The sequence below is a fragment of the Xyrauchen texanus genome, chromosome 41, assembly GCF_025860055.1.
Source record: "Xyrauchen texanus isolate HMW12.3.18 chromosome 41, RBS_HiC_50CHRs, whole genome shotgun sequence".
Taxonomy (NCBI): Eukaryota; Metazoa; Chordata; class Actinopteri; order Cypriniformes; family Catostomidae; genus Xyrauchen; species Xyrauchen texanus.
Genome location: NC_068316.1, coordinates 13045998 through 13066248, shown reverse-complemented (window position 1 = coordinate 13066248; position 20251 = coordinate 13045998). Strand labels below are relative to the sequence as shown.

Genomic DNA, 20251 nt, shown 5'->3' with positions numbered 1-20251 from the left:
CAGCTTCTCCCATGTCGGCTAGCGTTAGCCATAGGTGTCTCTCGGTCGCAGTCAGCGCGGCCATGCACTTCCCTAGGGCTTGAGCTGCAGCTTTGGTGGCGCAAGGGCGAGATCCGTCGCGCTCCTTAGATCTGAAACAGCCTCTGGGTGCCTGCCTTTCTCATCCCACTCTCGAGGAAGGTCCGCTTGGAGGATCTGTAAAACGGCCATGGAATGCAGAGCAGATGCGGCTTGGCCGGCGGCGGCATAGGCGCGGCCAACACAGGCGGAAGTAGTTCTACAGGCCTTAGACGGGAGCACTGGCTTAGACCGCCATCTCGCGGAGGGCGGGCAAAGGTGTGCTGCTACCGAATCCTCAACCGGGGGGGATGGAAGAGTAGCCCCTCTTGGTGGCACCGTCCACCGAAGCGAGAGAGGTGGAGACATGGGATCGGTTCCTGGCCGAGAGAGGGGCGTTCCACGATTTAGAGAGCTCGGCGTAGAGTTCCGGCAGGAAGGGAGCGGGCCGTGGGCGCCGCGCAGCGACGGCTCTGAAGAAAGCAGCCGTGGAGTCTGTTGGGAGCCTGCTCAGAGGGCGGTGACCACTCGAGCCCAAGGCGGTCGACAGCCCGTGTGAGGAGGCGCGTTAGTTCTTCCTCGACTCCGGCGCGGGTCCTGCTGGATTCCTGGGCCAAGGAGGAGGCTTGGGAGCCTGACCACTCCTCGCTGTCCGAAGCCATGATGGAACAGCAGCCCTTATCCTCCGCCTCGTCATCCGAGATGGCAAGAGTGCGGCCGCTCGGTGGCAACTGCGCGTCCCGGGGGGGCGGGGAGGGTGAAAGCGAGGCTCGAGGAAGAGGCTCCGGCGAGGTAGTCGCTTCTAACACCGGTTCCGGCAGCCTTTGGGAGCGGCGCTTCTTTCTGCGCGGCGAAACGAAAGGTGGCGCGGCGGTTTCGGTTTTGAGTGCTTCGAGTCGAGCCCGCAGGGTCGACATCGGAAGCTCCTCGCAGAGGTCGCATCCGCCGTCAGCGAGGGCGAGCTCTGCATGTTCCAGTCCCAGGCAGAGAGCGCAGATGAGGTGGCGGTCTCCGGCGCTGAGAGGGGCGCGGCATGAGGTGCAGGTGGTGCGAGGCATCTTTAAAAGACGCCGTTGCTCTTTTTGTGAAATTCGCTGAGGAACTAGCTTGCTCTAAAAAGGATACGTCGCCGGATGGCGTAGCTCGCAGGATGGCTGAAGGTGGCGAAGACGGCCGGCTTCTTCGGCGCTGTCCAAGATGAAAAGATGAAAATCAGGGTTCCCAGCCTACGAACTTACGCTTATATGCACTCTAGCCACGCCCATTCTGGCGGGCTTTGATACAGTGACGGCGCGGGCGCCTGTCATTGGACGCAAGTTCACTCAAGTTCGTCTATAGGCTGCAGCAGTTGCCGCAGAGCAACCAATGAGCTCGCTAGCTAGCCCGCTCATGGTATGCAGCTGCTGCACTGCGTTGACAATGGATACAAAATTAAGGATAATTTTTTGGCTTCAATATCTCAGAAAAGATGAATCTTTCCCGTAGCGTAAGCTAGCTTACGCAATACGAGAGAACCTCTCGTAAGAGAACTTTGATTTAGTTTTGCCACTTAGGATGCTTTCACACTTGGTCAGATTGCTTGGACAGAACCAGAGTTGCTTTCCTTCCCCCTGCCCTTACGCCTCTCTGTTCACATCATATTATTTGTGTCTGAACCGTGGTCCAATTGCGTCATCAACATGAGCCCAGGTAGCAGCTGTTTACTACTGTAACAAGGCAAGAAGACTTCAGTTTCGATATGTTATTAATGTATTAATCTCTTTGGATATACCATCAAAACTTAACATTCTGGGAAAATGGACCAAAAATAATGATGACTTGGTTTGTACACAGGGACGTATTCATTTTTAGAAATGTCCCGTCCCGAAACGTCCTATTTCAGTTTGAAATAAGACAACACAGTTAAGAAAATTACACTCATCAAACAATGTATGAAGACTGATATTTCAAGTGATGGTTTGGCAATTATTGATGCATCAATGGGTTTCTGGAAATTAATCTTATAGTTTGTAAATTTGTGAATTTTGAGTATAAAAAAAATATCAAGAATAAAGAAAGTTTGCACTTTACCTTTGCATTGAAGCTGAGATTCCATTTATCCCCCTGGTGGAAAATCAGTTGCTCTTAAAAAAATAAAATATTAAACTTGCCACTCTGTCTCCATGACAACATGCCCCTGGCTGTTGTTTGGTATCCTGCAGTCTGGTCCAAAACTCAGGCTCTAATTCAATCTACTAACCATGCTACCAGAACGGAGTGTAGACTTCCATAATTACTTGAAAATGTATTACACGTTTACACCGCATTTGCTTCTGCTATATCCAGGTCAACTGCTTCATATATAATGATGTTAAATAGTCTCTCTGTACACAAATAAAAATGATGTGTCCCTACAAATGTCTTGCACCACCCTGTTCCCCTGGCCTCAGATTTAGCTTTTCTCCAGCATGACATCACATTTTTGCCTGTAGATGGCAGCAGCACTCAGGCGTCTGCGAGCTTGGATCATAAGAGACTGCGTTTAATCCCTGAAGTCTCATAGTCAACACTTACTTATGTGCTCATTTATTCACTTAGCCAAATTACCCAGGGGGACATAGGCTGTTTTTCCATGCTCTAGTAGTGTTAGGTGTCACCTGGGGGGATTAAATGGAGATTCAGCTGCTGTCTCTTAATGATTTGATGATCTCAGCTGCCTGGGAAAAATCAGATCGCTGTGCTTTCTCTACCCCTCCTCTTTCCCCTTATAATGTTTCCAGTTTATTCTTATCGTTTGCTAGTCTCCTCCTCCTTGCCTCCTGCAGCCATGCCATCTCTTTACTCCTGTCCCTCTCTCCTCTTTCAACTTTTCGTTTTACCCTTCTCCATCTTTCTATCACTGTATATCCACTCTCCATAAATACAACCGTGTTTAAGTTTGCAAGTCTTCATCACCAACACAGGAACTGCATTTAGCTCGAATTTCTCAAAGCATCAGTGAGATATATTTTACTTATGAGTAAACATCATTAATGGGTGACCCAAAAATGTCAATATTAGCCGTGTTTCTTCTGGGTGTAGGTATTTAGTAGTTATGGGTTGTGATAAACTACTGGTTGATTAGTGAGGTTTTTACTTTTCTTTTTTAATTAGCATTCTGACAGTGTGCTGTGCTATGTATTAGACAGTTTATACCAGAGGTCTTCAACTATTTCTTGCGTGGTCAAAACTTGGCGGGAGCCAAAATTTGTTTCGCATTCATCTCGGCTAGCACTTTCATTGCAAGTAACATGTTACTTAATACTGTGCGTTTATTTATATTAAAATTGACACAGGGTATACTGTATTGAGTTGTCATGTTTTAAGGTCTGTCCATAAATTCCTTCATAAGAACTGGCTCTTAACTAACAAATAATTTATCAACTTAAAAGACTTTTGCTAAAAACTATCAGTTTTTGCATTTTTACAAATTATGAAAACTGAGGAACATTTCAATCTGCTAAAGCCCTGTCACAATATCAACCCACATGAAAACAATGGCTATATAGAAATGTCATGTTTAAATAAGAAACATTGAAATTAAATTTTCTTTTTGAAAAAAATTTAATAAAATAAAGCTAAAATATTCTTCCATTTTCTCTATAAAGTATCATCCTATTCAGTGAGGGGAAAATGAGTTCTGCATGTAATCATAGGGAAAAGAACAACAAACAGAGTGGATGCAAATTCACAGCTGTATGTAGAACCAAATATAATCTGGATATTTGCAAATTAAATTCCACATTATCACTTTTTGACGAGACCCTGCACAGATGAGACACGCCCGTTTAACACTTCAAAGAATATTGAATAAAAGCAAACTATTCAGCGCATTTTCTTTTAATGTTCTGTTTTCATCATTGATTTATCTATTGTTGAATAAGATGTGTATATGTGCTGACAACTTTTCTGTAATGATTGCAGTGATTATTTTTTACATCAGTAGATTTGACCGCACTTTACACAACTAAGCAATTTATATAAATACATTTGATTGAAAAAGATGCTCACCTAAACGGTGCTGTCCATGTTTAGCAAAGCAGTGTAACTAAACTATTGCCAGAGATTGTATACACTGGTTCCGGTCTGGACAATTGATGATGGCTGAATGCTGTTGCATGTGCCATTGAGCATTGTTAAACTCACTGCTGAGGCTCGCACCTGTGAACTCTGCATAGCTGATTCATCAATGTCATCGATTACAGAAATACGTCGATTTGCATAACATGCGTTTGTGCGTTGCATTGGAATAATTAAAATGGCAGCATCTGGTTTAAGCTTGGATTCCCAGAAGAACAAACAGCCAGAGTTTTAGCCAGAGTTTTAGCCAGAGTTTTAGCCAGAGTTTTAGCCAGAGTTTTAGCCAGAGTTTTAGCCAGAGTTTTAGCCAGAGTTTTAGCCAGAGTTTTAGCCAGAGTTTTAGCCAGAGAACCAACGATGTGGTGCTGTGTAAGATATGCAAATTGGAAATGGCTTATCACAACCATACAACCGCCATGAACGAACACTTGAAGTGAAAGCATCCTGGATTGCTCGTTAAGACGGCAGCACCGTAAGTCCTGTTTACTATTTGTCCCCACCCAAACATGATATAGTATTACAACACGTGTTTCTGTTAGTAGTAGTCACTTAAAATAGATTTTCTAAATGTTTCCTCATCGCCCCTATGTTAAAAGTAATTTCTGCACCGCTACTAACGTAACTTTACATCATGCGTTGTCTAATTTTCTTATTTGGCCGTTTTATATTTTGTTTACTTGAACGGCCATGTAAGTGTGAGAAAATGGTGTAAATTGTGGGTTACAGTCTGAAAATCATTTCAATTATATTCTTTGCCCCACTGAGATATAATTCAGAATGCAATAGTTTTATTTATTCCTGTTAGAAAAAGTTAACTGTTGCTGGAATTGCACTAATGTTACTGTAAGATGAGGGGGAGGGAGAGAGGTGGAGGGAGGGGAGGGAAAGAAGGAGGGGGAGAGAGAGATTGTGTGAATGTGGTAAATTGTCTGTGATTAAGACAACATGTTTTAGTTATTCCTGTTAGAAAAACATTTGTGTTACTCAAATTCCACTAATTTTACTGTAAAATGATTTTATGTTGGACTGCTAAACTCGAGGTTGCACAATGTTTTGATATTCCTCCTGAAAGTGACTTGAATTTTACATTTTGTTTAATTAATTTTGCTGTTGGATTGCTAAATGTAGATTTGCACTTTCCTTTTACTCGAATTGTTCTTACTTAAAATCACTCCAAAATAAAAGTAATTTACATTTAGCAATTCAACAACAAAATAAACAAATGTAAAATTTAAGTCACTTTCAGGAGGAATAGCAAAACATTGTGCAACCTCAAATTTAGCAGTCCAATATATAATCTCTCCAAAATAAAATTAATGTTGGACTGTAAAATGGAGATTACCAGTTAAAACAGGGCTATTTTTGTTGCAGAATAATGCCCTGTAGTGCACACTTTGTTTCTTGTACATTTGTTTGTTTAAGAGAAGATAATTTATTAAAATATTTAAATATTAGTTAGCCGAGTTTATTTATTTTGGGTTAACTAATTGTTATATTAATCAAGAAATAATAATAAAAAATCTTTAGAAAAATTGGCAAATTAGCCGTTAGATTAACTGACTAAAACAAAAAAAAAAATCGTAAGATTAATCGATAAAAATAAAATAAAAAAATCATAGGTGCAGCCCTAATGCATAGTATGCTTTGGTATTTCAGACCACGAGGCAATTTTATAAAAAAAAAAAATCAGTTGGCGGGCCAAAAAAATCTGATTTGGCCCACAGGTCACCAGCTGACTAGCCCTGGTTTATACAATAAAAATATTTTTGTCTTTAATTTTGTGTTCCGGTCATTTTGACATGGACACATTTTTTATTTTGTACTTAATCCAATTTAAATAATATTCATTGACTTTATTCACATATGGAATCTGAATCTTTTATTTTTTTATTTATTGTTTTTCTTTTATTATCATTACTTTTTTTTTTTTTCTTTTTTCACCTGCTGTGTTCTGGTACAAAAATGAATGGCCATTTTTAAAAAATAGTCCAACTTTTAAAAACAAATATTGAGACCTCAGCATTTTTTTCCATTCCATCTGGCTTTTTTATTATTACTCAAAAACAGATCTTATGTAAATGTCCCATAAGAAATATTTCTGACTGGGGTCTGGTGAACCAGCCTAATTATACAGGACTTCCTTTTAGACTGTTTAGTCGAATACTCGTTCAGGCAATCCACCTATTCATTGATTTTGAAAATTTGTAGCCAATTTCTTTTCCTATTTAATGTAAAATATGAAGCCTATGGTTTCAGTGCCTAAAAAAAATTTTTTTTTTATGTTTGAAGTTAGTGTTTTTAAGGGGTTCACAGCATGGGCTTTAGCTTCTTTGCCTATGTTACCTGTTTGTACAGGACTTGACCCAAGTCACTTCCGAGCCCAACAGCAGCAGCAACGTGAAGACGAAGGGGATACTTTCCTGGGAGCACCAGCCCAGCTCACCGATGAGGAGCGCTACCGTGACTGCGAGAAATTTATCTTCTCCTGCCCTGCCTGCGGCACAGAAAACATCTATGACAATGTGTTTGAAGGAGCAGTGAGTTCACTCATATATATCACACACTTCCATTTAACAGGCCTGATCTAATCAACAGTAAAATGCCAAAAAGGACAACCCAATATGTGCATTTCTCACCATTCAAATATGTCCTACCTCAACTTCCTGCCAAATATTGTGCAATGACAAGTAACAATACATTTCAGCAGCACAGGTGTTTACTTCCTCTGCACCAGGCTTTTACGGGCCTATTAATTTCAGAGCGCCACACTTTATTTATAGAGGCTTGGCAGAGATGAGCAAAGGGTTGGGGATGGAGTAGGGGGTGGGGTGTTGAGAAGGAGTTTTTGCCGGGGTGTATTCCTGGAGCTCCGTGGTACACAGGATGTCCTTCATTGTCCAGGCTCTTGTCAGCAGGGGCCAGAGGAGCCTGTGTAATCTGCCTCTAATTAAGGGTCCACGGAGACACACACACATGCTCATGCACAGCTTTCTCTTGTTTAAGACTCATAAAAAGTGACATTGACCCCCTCCACTGCTTGGATCTCACCGTTTAGAGAACTTGTACTCCCCAGGCCAGTGAAGGCTTGGAATTCTAGGAAAAACTGGTTGGCATTTACACGTCCTACAACTTCGATGTGTATTTAGAGCCACTATTTACAAATATCCACATTGTAAACCGTCTACCACATGGTTATCATGCTTGCGTTATGTTGACAAATTAAACGGGTCGCTTACATATGCTCTCTGGTCCTGCATATACTCCCGTATTCACCTGATAAGGTATCTAATAATTAGGAGTACAGGGTTATAACGGAGATCATGGAATATGTAGAGGGTTGATGAAAGAATGACTTGAAAGAACAGCCTAGACTTTAAAAACATGGCAAATTGTTTTCTTATCAGAGCCAGCTGCGGAGAGAGGGAGGAGGACAACAGGAATGTAAACAGACACTCTCGATAGAGATGCTAGAGACACTGTGACCTGGTATTTGCCTAGACGCACAGTTTCCCCTCAAAGTGCCGTTCAATGATGGATGTAAAGATCATAAAAACGCTAATGGTTCACATCGACTACTGGAGGGCGAATTGAACACAGCTCTTCACCGCTGCCCCACTGTAAATCTGAGAATGATGCAAGTGTTTGTGTGAGACAGTGAACTTGAATGAGTGCTGATGCATTAGCCATACAAACACTCAAATTATTTGAGGCATAATGAGCACGATAAACAGCTCTGACAGTGCCCGTGTGAGGTCAGATTGAAGGGCTATCAGGCTACAATAGTTTTATTCACTGTTTAAATAAAATTATAGCCAGTGTTTCTCAGTGGGAGGTTTGAGGCCTTTGAGACATAGAAAAGATGGCGAAGCCTGCAAATCACCAATTCAGTATGGTATTTGTTACTTGTTTTATCCGGATACACTGCTAAATTCTTAATGCAGTGCCATTTTTGCTCCTTGTATTTGTATTTCTTTTCCTACATGGACTCCCTAGAGCATTGGTCCTTTGAGTAACATTACATTTTAGTATGTTTGAATGTTTAATAGGTCAGGTCTAATAGCTTTTAGAAGCATCATTGGGCATTGCCAGTGAACAGAATAAATGCCCTAATTTTTCAAGTAAGTTTGTGTGCTGTGGAAATACTGTTTAAAAGTTAATTTGTTATTCACAGGGAAGCACCTTGCAGCCTAGTCTGAAGAGTTGTTGCCACATCCCCTGTGGGGGCAGCCCGTTGGACCATGCCATCCTAATAAGCAACAAACTGCAATTGGACATTCGAAGCCAGATTAGGAGATACCACAGTGTGAGTATTAAACATGAACCCCCTACTATGTTCCAGATTGCCCCTACTGGTGTTATGAATATATGGTGTTTTATAATTAAAATTAATCGTTGTGTGTGCTTTTTATTTCTGAAATTGTGCATTCTCATTTCCTTTCCTTGCTTCCTGTCCTCATTTCCTTGCTCCTCCCTCTTAGGTAACAAGGAAAGGAAGCGAAGACAGAGGAATCGAATCTAAGTCTGCAAAGTTTTGTTCTTGGCTTCCTTACTTAAGCAACCTCGGGAAGCTTCCTTCGTCCTCGATTTTAGCCTCCTTGTGGTGCATTTAGAGAATTAATATGTCCTTTATGATGGCAGACTTTTATCGGTATCTGGGTCATGGGCTGGAGGATGAAGTGAGGAAACAAGGATGCACAATTTAAGAAATGAAAAGCATTCATAGATTAAGGTGTGTTCACACTGGAAGGGTTGCAAATCAATGGCAAAAGTCTTTGACAAAAATTTGCACTAAGTTTGTATATCTGGTCCCAGTGACTCAAAAGCTTAGATTTAGATTTATTTTACCATTTGCACAAGTACTGGGCAGTACATGTACATTGGAATTCTTGTGCGAATCTCTGTCAACTTTGTGAGAATAAATTAAAAAGACAAGAAACATGCTATATATACATATTAAGTTTAATAATAAAGACATTTTAAAATGAATGCACAAAATACCTTTTTGAGGTGTTAAGTGACCATGATGTGAGTGAGGTGGAGGGTGTGGTATCTCCCTCCAGCCTTAAGGGGGTTGCACACCAGACGCGTCTGGCAGACGACATGGTATGCTCTAAAATTCAAAACTGAAAGCTATTTTCTATGAAGGTTTGCATACCGCTGCCACCACTCTGCATCTCTCTGCAGTGCCCAGCTATGACTCCGAATTTCTGCCACGGCACGCAACTTGCATATTTTCCATTAAATTCGACCAAATCATTATCAAAGGATATATAGATTATTTACTCTAGCATCGTTCATTGTTGAAGAAGGGAAAAACCTTGGCAACGTTTGTGTCTCACACATGAGCTGCATCATCGTGCCCTGTGTTTGATACCTGTGCCATGTCCTAGCCGCGGCGTGGTGCTTCTCGTCCAGTGTCCAACTGCCTTTAATGTCCTTTGCAATCAATCTGACCGTGTCTGGAAAAAACTTGTAGAAGCGTGCCTTGTGAGTGGTGATGCTCTCTGGCCTGTGGTGTCTCAGGTTGTATCCAGAGTTCTTCCATTTGAACAGAGAATGAGCTGGGTGATGTCGATCACTGATGATGCTCTGTGCTTTTTTCCTGCAGCGTTGCGTGTAGACTAGAGTGTGTCCATGGAGGGGAGGTTAGAGCCGATGATTCCTCCTGAAGGAAAGGATTCCTTCCTTTCCTCCTGAAGTCCATAATTATTTCTTTGGTTTTGTCTTTGTTATGAATAAGGTCATTGTCCTCTCCATAGACAATGATTTTTTTCACCAGTTGTCTGAGCGATGACTCCCCACCTTTAATGAAGCCAAGGATGGTTGTGTCATCTGCATATTTAATTATGAGATTGTTGTCCTGTGTGAAAACACAGTCATAAGTGTACAGGGTGTAGAGTTTGTGGCTGAGGCAGCAGTCCTGGGGGGTGAATGTGAGCTAGGCAGAGACCTTATTCTCCCCATCCTTACCACCTGTTGTCTGTCCGTAAGGAAATCCAAAATCCGTTACAGGTGGGTGTTGGCACTCCAAGGTCTGCCAGCTACCCAATCAGCCTCATTGGTCAGATGGTGTTAAAGGCAGAGCTGTAATCCAGAAAAAGCATGCATATGTTCTGTTAGTGTTCAAGTGTTCCAGTGTAGAGTGAAGCGCCAGGGCCACCACGCTGTCCACTGATCTGTTTATGTGGTAAGCAAACTCTAGGGAACTGTCTGGAACTATGGAGTTTATGGATTGGAGAACCAGCTTCCCTAAACACTTCATGGCGACCAGAGTAAGTGCCACCGGCCTAAAGTCATTCATTGTAGATGTGTTTGGTCTTTTAGGGACCGGTACTATAATTGAGGACTTAAAGAACCATGGAAGTATAAATATCTGCATACACACCTACCAGCTGGTAGTTCAGTTAGTTGCTCAAGTTTTTGGGAATATACAATTTTTGCAGCTCTGATGGAGTTGTGTAGCTCATTTCGGGCCCGTTTATACTCTGAGGTCCCCTGACTTGAAAGCTGCGCACCGTTTCCTGATCTTCATCTGTATATCCGTGTTGAACCAGGGCTTTTGATTTGAAAAAACACAAAGTTCGGGAGGGAACACAGATGGAAGTGCAACATTTAATGTAACTTCTAATAGTCTCTTTGTAATCGTGAATATATTTTGTGGCCTATTTAAAAATGTTCATGTCTGTAGCCTTTAGGCAACCCTGCATGTCTGCCAGTGCACTGCCAGTCCAAATCTTAGCAGTTGTAGCTTTGACTGGATTAGCTTTTAGCCTTGTGCTGTAACTGGGCTGTAACTGGATTGCCAGGTGGGCAGACTTACTAAAGTGGTGTTTAGGGACAGCAGTGTATGCATTCATTATGTTGCTATAACAATGGTCCAAAGTGTTGTTGGCAAAGTAACAAACTGGTGAAATTTTGGAATATTTTTCAGAAGATTACAGCTATTAAAATACCCCAAAACAATAAGATCGACATTCGGATAAGCATTCTCATGTCCACTGATCTTGTGGTGCAGTTCTTTGAGTGCATTGTCCTCGCTGGCAAGTGAGGGATGTACACAATACTCCGTATAATGCACTGTAGTTCTCTGGGTGAATAAAATGGCCTACACTTTAAAGGAATACATTCCACATTCTTGACACAGGACTGGGATCTTACCCTAGTTTCGGTACACCAGGTTTGTTTGAGAAATGCTGTTCCTCCCCAGTGGGTTTGCTGCACTCCGCAGTGTTGCGGTCAGCTCTGAAGACAGTGTAGCCTGCCGTGTTATGGACTCGTTGGGGGTCCTCTGTCCGAGCCACGTTTCACGAAAGCACAGAACAGTCCTGAATATACATTTGTGTAGCCATCTGACTGAAGAGGTCATTAATTTTATTTTCCAGATTTGGACATTAGCAAAAAGTATTACCGGGAGGGTTAGCCTTCATCTGCTAATCAGGCACTGGAGTCTCAACCCTCCTGATCATACTTAACATGAGCCCTCACGTAACAAACATGAAAGGGCAAGAGTGACAGAAATAAATTGCAAACTAGGTAAAGCTCAACGATGTTGCACACAGGGGAGCGCCATCTTGTATCTTTTTTGGTCAGTGAGGTTTAAAAATGTGTGCTCTGCGAATAAGTCTTAATGTGTTCACACAAGACTTGAAGCATGCTAAGTTATTTTGTACCCAGCAACAGGATGTGATGTCATGCTCCAGGCTTTTTTCTTTTTTAATTAATTATACCTAATAAATAATAATAATACATAAAAAAAAAAATGTATATACCAACTATTACAGTTTTTGACAAAACTGTAAACCATGTATCTGTGTAATTGAAGTTTGCATTCTTTAAAACTTTAAATTCAAATTTCCTCTTTGTTTGATTCTCCGCTAAGAAGTCAATTTGTGACTTTTAGATCTTGGGTCAAATGTGTTTTTATTTACAGGGCCCCAGACTGCAACTAAAATGATTGCAATTGTGACCAAATTAATTGACTGCAATAATAATTTAAAATCTGGTCACCTTGTTGACAGTCATTGTGTCATTGTGGGTTGTATGTGTTCGTGTGCGGTTTTGTCAGATTTCATCTTGTGAGGTAAATACATCTTCAAAGTGTCTTGTGCCTCTTTTCACCCATTTGTTTCTGAAGATCTCGCTGCACCGCACCCTACATGAGAGAGTCATGAACAAATTAACCTGGTCTTTTTCATGAATCACCTGAAAAGAACTGAGTGTTTGAACTCAGGTTAGCAGTTTGAATCAGTCACTTTTTCAGCGAATCGGCCGTAAGTGAGCTCACAACTGGGAGCACAGAAATGTCAAAATAAGAGTCCCATGTGAATTTCAGGCTTCTATATAATTAAAAGTCCCACATTGTGTACCAATTTTTTCTTCTGGTAATTATTTATTGGGATTGGAGTAGCACAATAAACTGCATCTAGGATTTGTATAAATTATGAAAGGAGTGTGAACATTTATGAGACTAAAAGGAAAACAAACTTATCTTCACTATCCATTCTGTTCATTAAACCTCCTATTAATGGGTTGTCCGCTATCTTCCTTTTCTTCGGCTTTCTATCTGGACTCTGAAAAGCAATCTAAATTAAGCAATTCTGTGATTTGGTGACTAAAAACAACCATTTGGCTCCTTAATGTTTCAGTTTGTAATCTGGAGCCCTGATTTTGCAAATTTGTAGGGCATAGTTCACCAAACATTTCACATGCCTGCTTACCTGATCTGCTGCATTTGTATGTGTATGAAAGGGAGTGAATAGATTGCAAAGTCTAGTGTGACTGTCCCTTCAATACAAAAATAAATGTATTCTATATCAGTGCTGAGTTTCTGATTTGTAATTTATGTCCAAGATTGTATTCTCTACCTTGTAGGTGTTGCATGGACCAGTAGAATCTAACTTAGGTAGTCAACACTGTCAGCCTGAAGTCAACTTGTCACTTTCCACGTGATCTACTAAACGGCTGTTGTTAAATTTTATTACCTTTTATCTGCATTTATATCTAGATATAACTCCCCAGATATCGGCATCGGCCATTGAAAAACCCATATTGATCGACATACCAGTTGGGTTATAGTTTCTCTGACCAATCAGGTAGTTATTTTCTGATGAATATTACTTACTTCCAATAAGTTATTGCTTGACTCATGAATACAATCACTCTTCCCCTGCCATCCTATGTTTTGGAAACTTGCCAGGTAGTGTGAAGGCCGATGGCTCTGCACTAACACGAAGTGGCTCAAATGTACTTTGATAAAGATGACAAAGATGCTACAGTAGCATCCAGTATATGCAAAGTGGCCTTCAAATATAAGAGAGATACTAGTGCTATGCAAAATCATTTAAAAAGGCACAAGTTAGTGATTTTTCAACATGATCATCACAGTCTTGTGTGTTGGGAGTTGGGACATCTGAACAGGTTGCTTTTCGCTCCTTTTTGGGATTTGGTGACAATTAGAAAGGCGCATCCTGCACACTAGATCCCATTTCAACCCATAATCATCTGTACAAGCGGCTGCAATAGGATGAGTAACCACCTATAAGATGATGTCAAGACTACTTGAATTTGACCTGACTAATGGGCTCGACTATTAAAAATCATTAGTCATGTAACCCCTACTACCTTGTGCAGGTCTGTGGCTGATTAAAACAACCAAACACCAATCTTTAAACTTGATGTGATAGTAATAATCTTTTAGATGTGCTTAATTCATATTTGGACTGTTTATCTTGTTTTCTTTTTTTACATTTCAGAGCAAGGCTCTTAGCACCAACCACACACTTCTTCCTCGTCCACTCTGCGAGCACCTAACGTGGGTTTGTTTGGGCTCATCTTCTTCATGCTGTTTGTTTATTTCTTGTCTTTATTGAGTTTCAGATGCAGCCTTTCACCTTTTGAGCGGTTTCCAAACAGCTACCACCCCATGCTGTGTCACAAATGGGTTTAATGTTGTTCACTCACACTGTGTTCATGCCAATTCAAAAATACAGGCCCTGGTGATGTGACAAGTATGCAGATATTAGGCCTGCGTTATGAGCTTGAATATGTGTATCTAATTTCCCAGCTAACGGTTTTGATTAACAGGCATAATCAGTTAATGTGTAGAGCACACCAGATCCAATCATTGCCAGGTTCTGGAACTCCAGTTAGGGAGTACTTAACTACTGGGAAGTTCTGGAATGCCAGGAGTATTCTGGAACACTAAGCATCTCAGGAAACTCATTGTATTTAAAAGGGATGTGAAATACTACATATTTTAATACATAGTTTTCTGAGATGCTGAACATTCCAGAATTCCACTAATCGGTCTTAAGGAAGCCTTTTATTATTAAGCTGGTTTTAGGTTCACCTGAACCAAGTCAGCTGCGTTTCCTAGGTTGCCTTTACCTAAGACGCATTCTTGCATCAAGAACATGGTAGACAGTGTAATGGAATGAAACCGCATTGTTTCACTAACTTTGAAACTAACATTCAAATATACTCTGATGCATTTAATGCTTGCGCACAGCGCCTATTTTGTGATACAATGGCGGGCTGTATGCATACAGTTTGAGACAGTTGTCTCCAGACGTGGAGACAACTGAGATTCATCCTCCGCCACCCGGATTGAGGAGAGTCACTATGCCACCATGAGGACATCGGACGCACTGGGTGTTGGGCATTCCAAACTGGGGATTTAAAAAAAATAACAAATTTGAATAACTAAGATGACCATCGTGTCCCATCCTTACTATTTAGAGTGTTCTGAGATGCATGTATCCAACTTGTGGGGCAAAGAAAGTTGTGGGGTATATTCTCCCACAGTGCTGTGCAGAAATCAATTAGTGGCCTGAATGTAGCCACCTCCCTTGCTGGGACGGTGCCTGTAGGCTCTTTTGTCAGTATGTGTGAAACAGCTGCTGGTAGTGAATGTACCCCCCTCCTCGCCCAGGCCCAGCTTCAGTGGACACAGCTCAGCAATCCCCTCCCACACTAGGTGCAATGAAGAGGCTGATATTGTGTAATTAAGGATTCCTTTCAGCTGAGGGGAGAGCTCAAATAGAGTTGTTTGTTCACAGAGATAGAGGGAGAAAGCCTGCCTGCATGAGGAAGGACTCGTGGCTTACATGGTTACAGATTGGAAGTCAGCGGTGTTTGTTGAGTTTCCTACGGAACACCAGCGAGGCATTAATCATGAAAGAAATCACTGCCACCTCCACCTTCAGCCCACCACCATTACCAATAAAACCACCCTTTAGAGACAAAGCAAATATGCTTTCATCTTCTCTCTCTCCCTCCCTTCCCCCTTTTTTTCTCCCCCTACCCTTCCTTCTTCCTTGTCATTTGTTCTGAGTCCTGGCGTCTTCAGCAAAATGAGTGTGGTACAAAGTGGCACCCCCCGTATTTACCCTATTCTAATGTGGGTTGCCATGGCGTTTAACAAATTATCGCAATTATGTTTGTCATGTGGTTCACCCTTAGTAACTGGCTTGGGGATGTAGTGGTGGGGGAGGGGGGTTGGGGGTAAAGAGAGAAATAAATAAATAAAAAAGGTGATAATCCTGTTTTGAACAAAAGGTCAGATTGCTCAATAGAAAAGGCTTGATTAAAGCAGAGATGTACAAAGTGGACGCATTTGCGTCCATTCAGCCTCTCTCGGGCTCCGAAGCCACAGAGTGACTATACAGCTGTTGATTACTAAGGCACAAAGCCTGTGAGAGGCTGTTGTCTTGGGGCTTTTTTGCACCAAGCCGCCTGTAATCACAGCTTTTTTTCTCTGCTAAAAGGGGGCAGCTCTGGATTAAGGGTGTCAGAGAGGGGCTGTGTGTGTGCAAGTTGCGGATTGGATTTCTGAGGCTATTTGGTTTGCAAAAATCCTTCATTAATGGTGCTTGCTAAGGCATCAGTATTACTTTTGGTTATACCTTTAGTTTGTGGTTTTCCAAAAGCACTCACCCTAAAGGCCGAAGCATAGTCTATCTAAATACGTGAACGCAGACACTTCTTGTAATGCAAGCTCCATCTTGTGCATAGCTGCATTCCAAAATGTCCACAATTCATTACACAATGCAAGAACGTGTTGCATTCATAATAGCCACTTTTCCACCATCAGGTCAAACTTTTTCTCATTTGTGAAATGGTGCCGTTGCACTACAGATCGCTAAATTTGTTCAAAGGGGAAAGTGAGAGAGAAAAAGCGAACTCGTGTGCATGGTTGCCAGATGCACAAATTAAGTACAACATTAGGCGGAATATTTCCAATTTGCGCAAGTAATAATCTCAAACTAGGGGTGTTGCGTCTCTTATCTGGCAACCCTCATCACGATAAATGCTTGTGAAGACGTGTTAGGTCCCAATGCAAGTTAACTGAATTATCCAATGAAAAATAAGCTTTTACGAAAAATGAGCCGCGGGCCACATTATACCATGTGGAGGGCCTGATCCAGCCCGCAAGGCCATATATTGCCCATGTGTGCTTAAGCTGTTTGCGAGATTATCATTAAATATGCATCGGCAGTCTTAAAATAGTCTATCACTTGGGCGGCCGCCGAAATATCTTCAATGGGAGAACCATGGCATTGCTCTTTCCCTGCTGTCCGGGTCCCAGTCCAACTAGACCAGTTGAGAAACACTGCTTTAACACACACACACACTCATGTCAGATCCCATCGCCTCGCTTCTCTCTGACATTTTCTCCGCTGTGTGTGTGTGTGTCCCAAGTTGACGTGTCTGACAGGCAGACAAGGAGGAAAGGAGATGCGCACGCGCATGTGAGATTCTCCGTCCAGTTGCATTTTTTTCTGCAAATGTACATGGTATAATAACCGTCAATTTTCAAACCGTGGTATACCGTGAAACTGGTATACCACTGCAACCCTATATGTGACTGACTGAGTTTACATGGTCTAGTTTATGCATCATATTAGTTTAAATATCCATAATACATAGCATATTTGAATTTGTCTCGATATAGTCGACATTTTCAGTTAGAAATTGCTTTGCGTAGTAACGTGAGTCTGATGAAATGTGTTATATTTAATAATTTGCAGTGTTGGGGAACGTGCTTTTAAAAGTGTACTTGTATTATTGATATATCTGGATGAGAGTGGCAGAGCATGTGTGGCGATCTCTTTAGCGCACATACAGTGTGGGCGAGAGAGAGAAATCCTGCCGCTTTCAGCCAGAATAATCACACGTAAGTACATATATGCGTGAAAACTGATGTGCAGTATCAAATGAACAGAATCTATGATAGTATTAACTGTCGAGAGCATATCATTATGAAGACAAATCCAATTCCCCGACATTTAGATTCAATTTTGAAATCCCGGCCAGCCGCTTTTTTCAGGTCTGAAAAAGGAGAACATGACAGGCGAAAGGAGAATGTATCAGCACCCTATATTATGTTATTTGTTTGCTTGTTTGTTTGTCATTGCATCAAAAATGCCATGGACTTGGCTGGACTCTGAAAAAATCCAGAGGCCTAAAGGCTTGAGTCCGAGTCAAGTCCAAGTAAAAATGCATCCGAGTCTGTGACAAGTCCAAGTCCATTAAAATTGGACTTCGTGACTCACCCCAATTCTACTAGAAGTAATAAATAAAATTTAGACACAGCTGCTGTGGAAAAAAGAACTGCAGGTATAGATGCAACAGCGAAACTGTGACATGAGAAAGTGAGATAGGAGAGCAAGAGTGTTTTTCCGGTAGCTTGCACTGATCTGTAGGCCCCAGTCTTTGCCCAGTGTTTGGTTAAATTATGTGGAACTCATTTGACGGCTGCAGAAGTGGCTGTATTCGCAGTGTCAGGTATCGACTGGTATAATTACGCAATTATGAAGCTTTATTCTGCCTCTCTCTCTTGCAGAGTGAGCTCTTAGTATTTCAATTAGATATTTTTTCTCTCTTTTGCTCTGATTTTCTTTATTTCCTCCCTTCCACCTTCCTCCTTGGTTACAATGAGGATGCAAAAGCAGTCTGCCTATAAAATAAGCACTATCACGTTGTATGTTTGTTGAAGTATTTTGTCTGGGCGTGTGATTTGCTATGTCTAGGTTAGATTCTATTGTTTGGAATAGGAATGTGCCCTCTAATAAGTGAAATTGTGAAGATTTGAGGGCAAGGCCCAAAACAAGACTCTACACAGGTATGTGAATGCAAACATTTCAAGCAACGCAGGCTCGTCTTTTACATGCCATTGCAATCCAAAAGTGTCGGAACGCAATTCTGAACGCCATGGAATACATTGCATTTTCAGCATTATCACAAGGGGCACTATTACAGGCTTTAGTCTACAGTCTACATCTATAGTCAGTTTTCTTTGTCAGGTCTACTTAAGTCATGGCAGACGAACAGTTTGAACTGCAAGTAGCAGTAACGCAAGAGCACAAAGTAAGTATATTTGTTGGACTTGCTCGCTAATATGTTGGCCAAGGATTCACATTGCCGTTTGTGCTTGGCCTAATTCTAGCCTAATTGGTATGCCTTGCATTGACACTGATACATAGTCCTTCATTTAAAAGTATTGGTAATTATAGTAATCTGTCCTTTTTGTTATGAACAATTGAGAATTTTGGTAGTTTTTTTTTATCCAACCCTTTCCTATCAAATCAGACCACTGTAAGGTGGAAAAAATCTCCAATGACTGTCTCCACTGTAGCTGTGTATTTGAATTGGCCTGTGTGTGTTCCTCAAGGCAAAGTCTTCTACTATGCCCATGGGAACAGTGCTGTTGGTTTAGTCTTGGACCTCCAGAAACACAAAAGGTCCATTAAGGCAAAGAGAGGGTAACACCGGTGCTCCCTTCAAAATGAACGGCAAATAGCTCACATATGTTCGAATTCAATTACACACACTGGGTTCCCCTCAGCCCCAGGGCTTACTGCTAATTACCCAAATAACATGGGCCCCTACGCACAAAACGCCACCCATATGAGATTAATTGTAAAATTAAAAATAACTGTTGATTTTGATGATGTCGTGAAGTCTGAACAATAACCAGGTAGGTGACGTGTTTGCCAGCACAAGTGAGACCATAAGAATTATCCAAAGATGCTTGTAGTTCAGCCAATTTAATCAGTTGACCGTGAATTAAGTATTTCCTTTCTCTTGTCTGTATTCCTTCTCTTGCTGTCTATTTCATTTAGTGCTCTCATTCATTCATAGTCCTCTCATTCTCTTTGTTTACTCTTTGAAGCATACATGAAGTTGAAATTCTTTGTTTTATTATTATTTAGACTCTTCAAAACTCCGTTATCTGATCATGATTCAAAAAATGATTTTTTCATTGTTACCGTCATTGTGTTTTGCACACCAAGTGTGAGGTTTGCGTGCGCAGCCTAATAGACTTTATCTAAAAGACTACATAGCATGCATTTAGCATCCCTCTGTAAGGCTTCCGTGCCATGTGGTACATGAATAAACATGTGATAATGAGGAATGTTAGTATCATTTACATTTTACTAAATGTCCATCAGATTTGGAAGTTAAAGTTACTCTAACTAAATGTTTAAGTTGAATTTACTCATTTTAATCAATATTATGTCACAAAGTTAAGTAGATTTTACTTAATTTTATACAATAAAATGTATTAAGAAAACAACTTTTAATAAAAGGGCAGGAAAAAACTTTATGGATGTTAAGATTTTGACAACTTCTATAAATACTTGATTAGACTTTATATGAATTTAAATGTTATCTAATTTATGCAACAGAAAACAATATCTAGCACATTTAACCACACTTGTGACAGTTTTCCATTGTTTCACCCCCTCTTTTACTAGACCTTACTCCCCATCTCTGTATCTATGTCCCTCTTTCTCTGTCGTTTTCAGTTTCTCTCTCTATATGTCAGTGTGTAGCAGGGTAGGTGGTGGTAATGCTTCAGGGACAGGTGCTTTTCTGATACTAGGATTTTATTTAGTGCACCGTAATTAGCAGGGCATTACCCATATTACCCCCTGGCCCCCACTCTAATAACAGGGTCAGAAAAGGCATTGTCGGCGGGGGGCAGCTGCATCTGCTCCAGGCTAAGGCCTCATGCGGCCCTGAGCACCAGTCATACGTCTCCTGGGGGCCACAGCCATGTAGGGGCATGTGCATCACTGCCAATCAGTTTTGA

The 20251-nt window shown here is 41.3% G+C and overlaps 1 protein-coding gene across 2 annotated transcripts in view; it reads left to right on the top strand.

The window, feature by feature from the left end:
* Nucleotides 1-20251, top strand: part of LOC127634343 (DNA polymerase alpha catalytic subunit-like) — an 89692-nt gene that overhangs the window by 48189 nt on the left and 21252 nt on the right. For both annotated transcript variants that reach the window (XM_052113856.1, XM_052113855.1), the window contains exons 33-34: nt 6511-6692; nt 8327-8458. In XM_052113856.1, coding sequence (XP_051969816.1) covers nt 6511-6692; nt 8327-8458 — 314 coding nt within the window. The remainder of the gene's footprint in view (nt 1-6510; nt 6693-8326; nt 8459-20251) is intronic.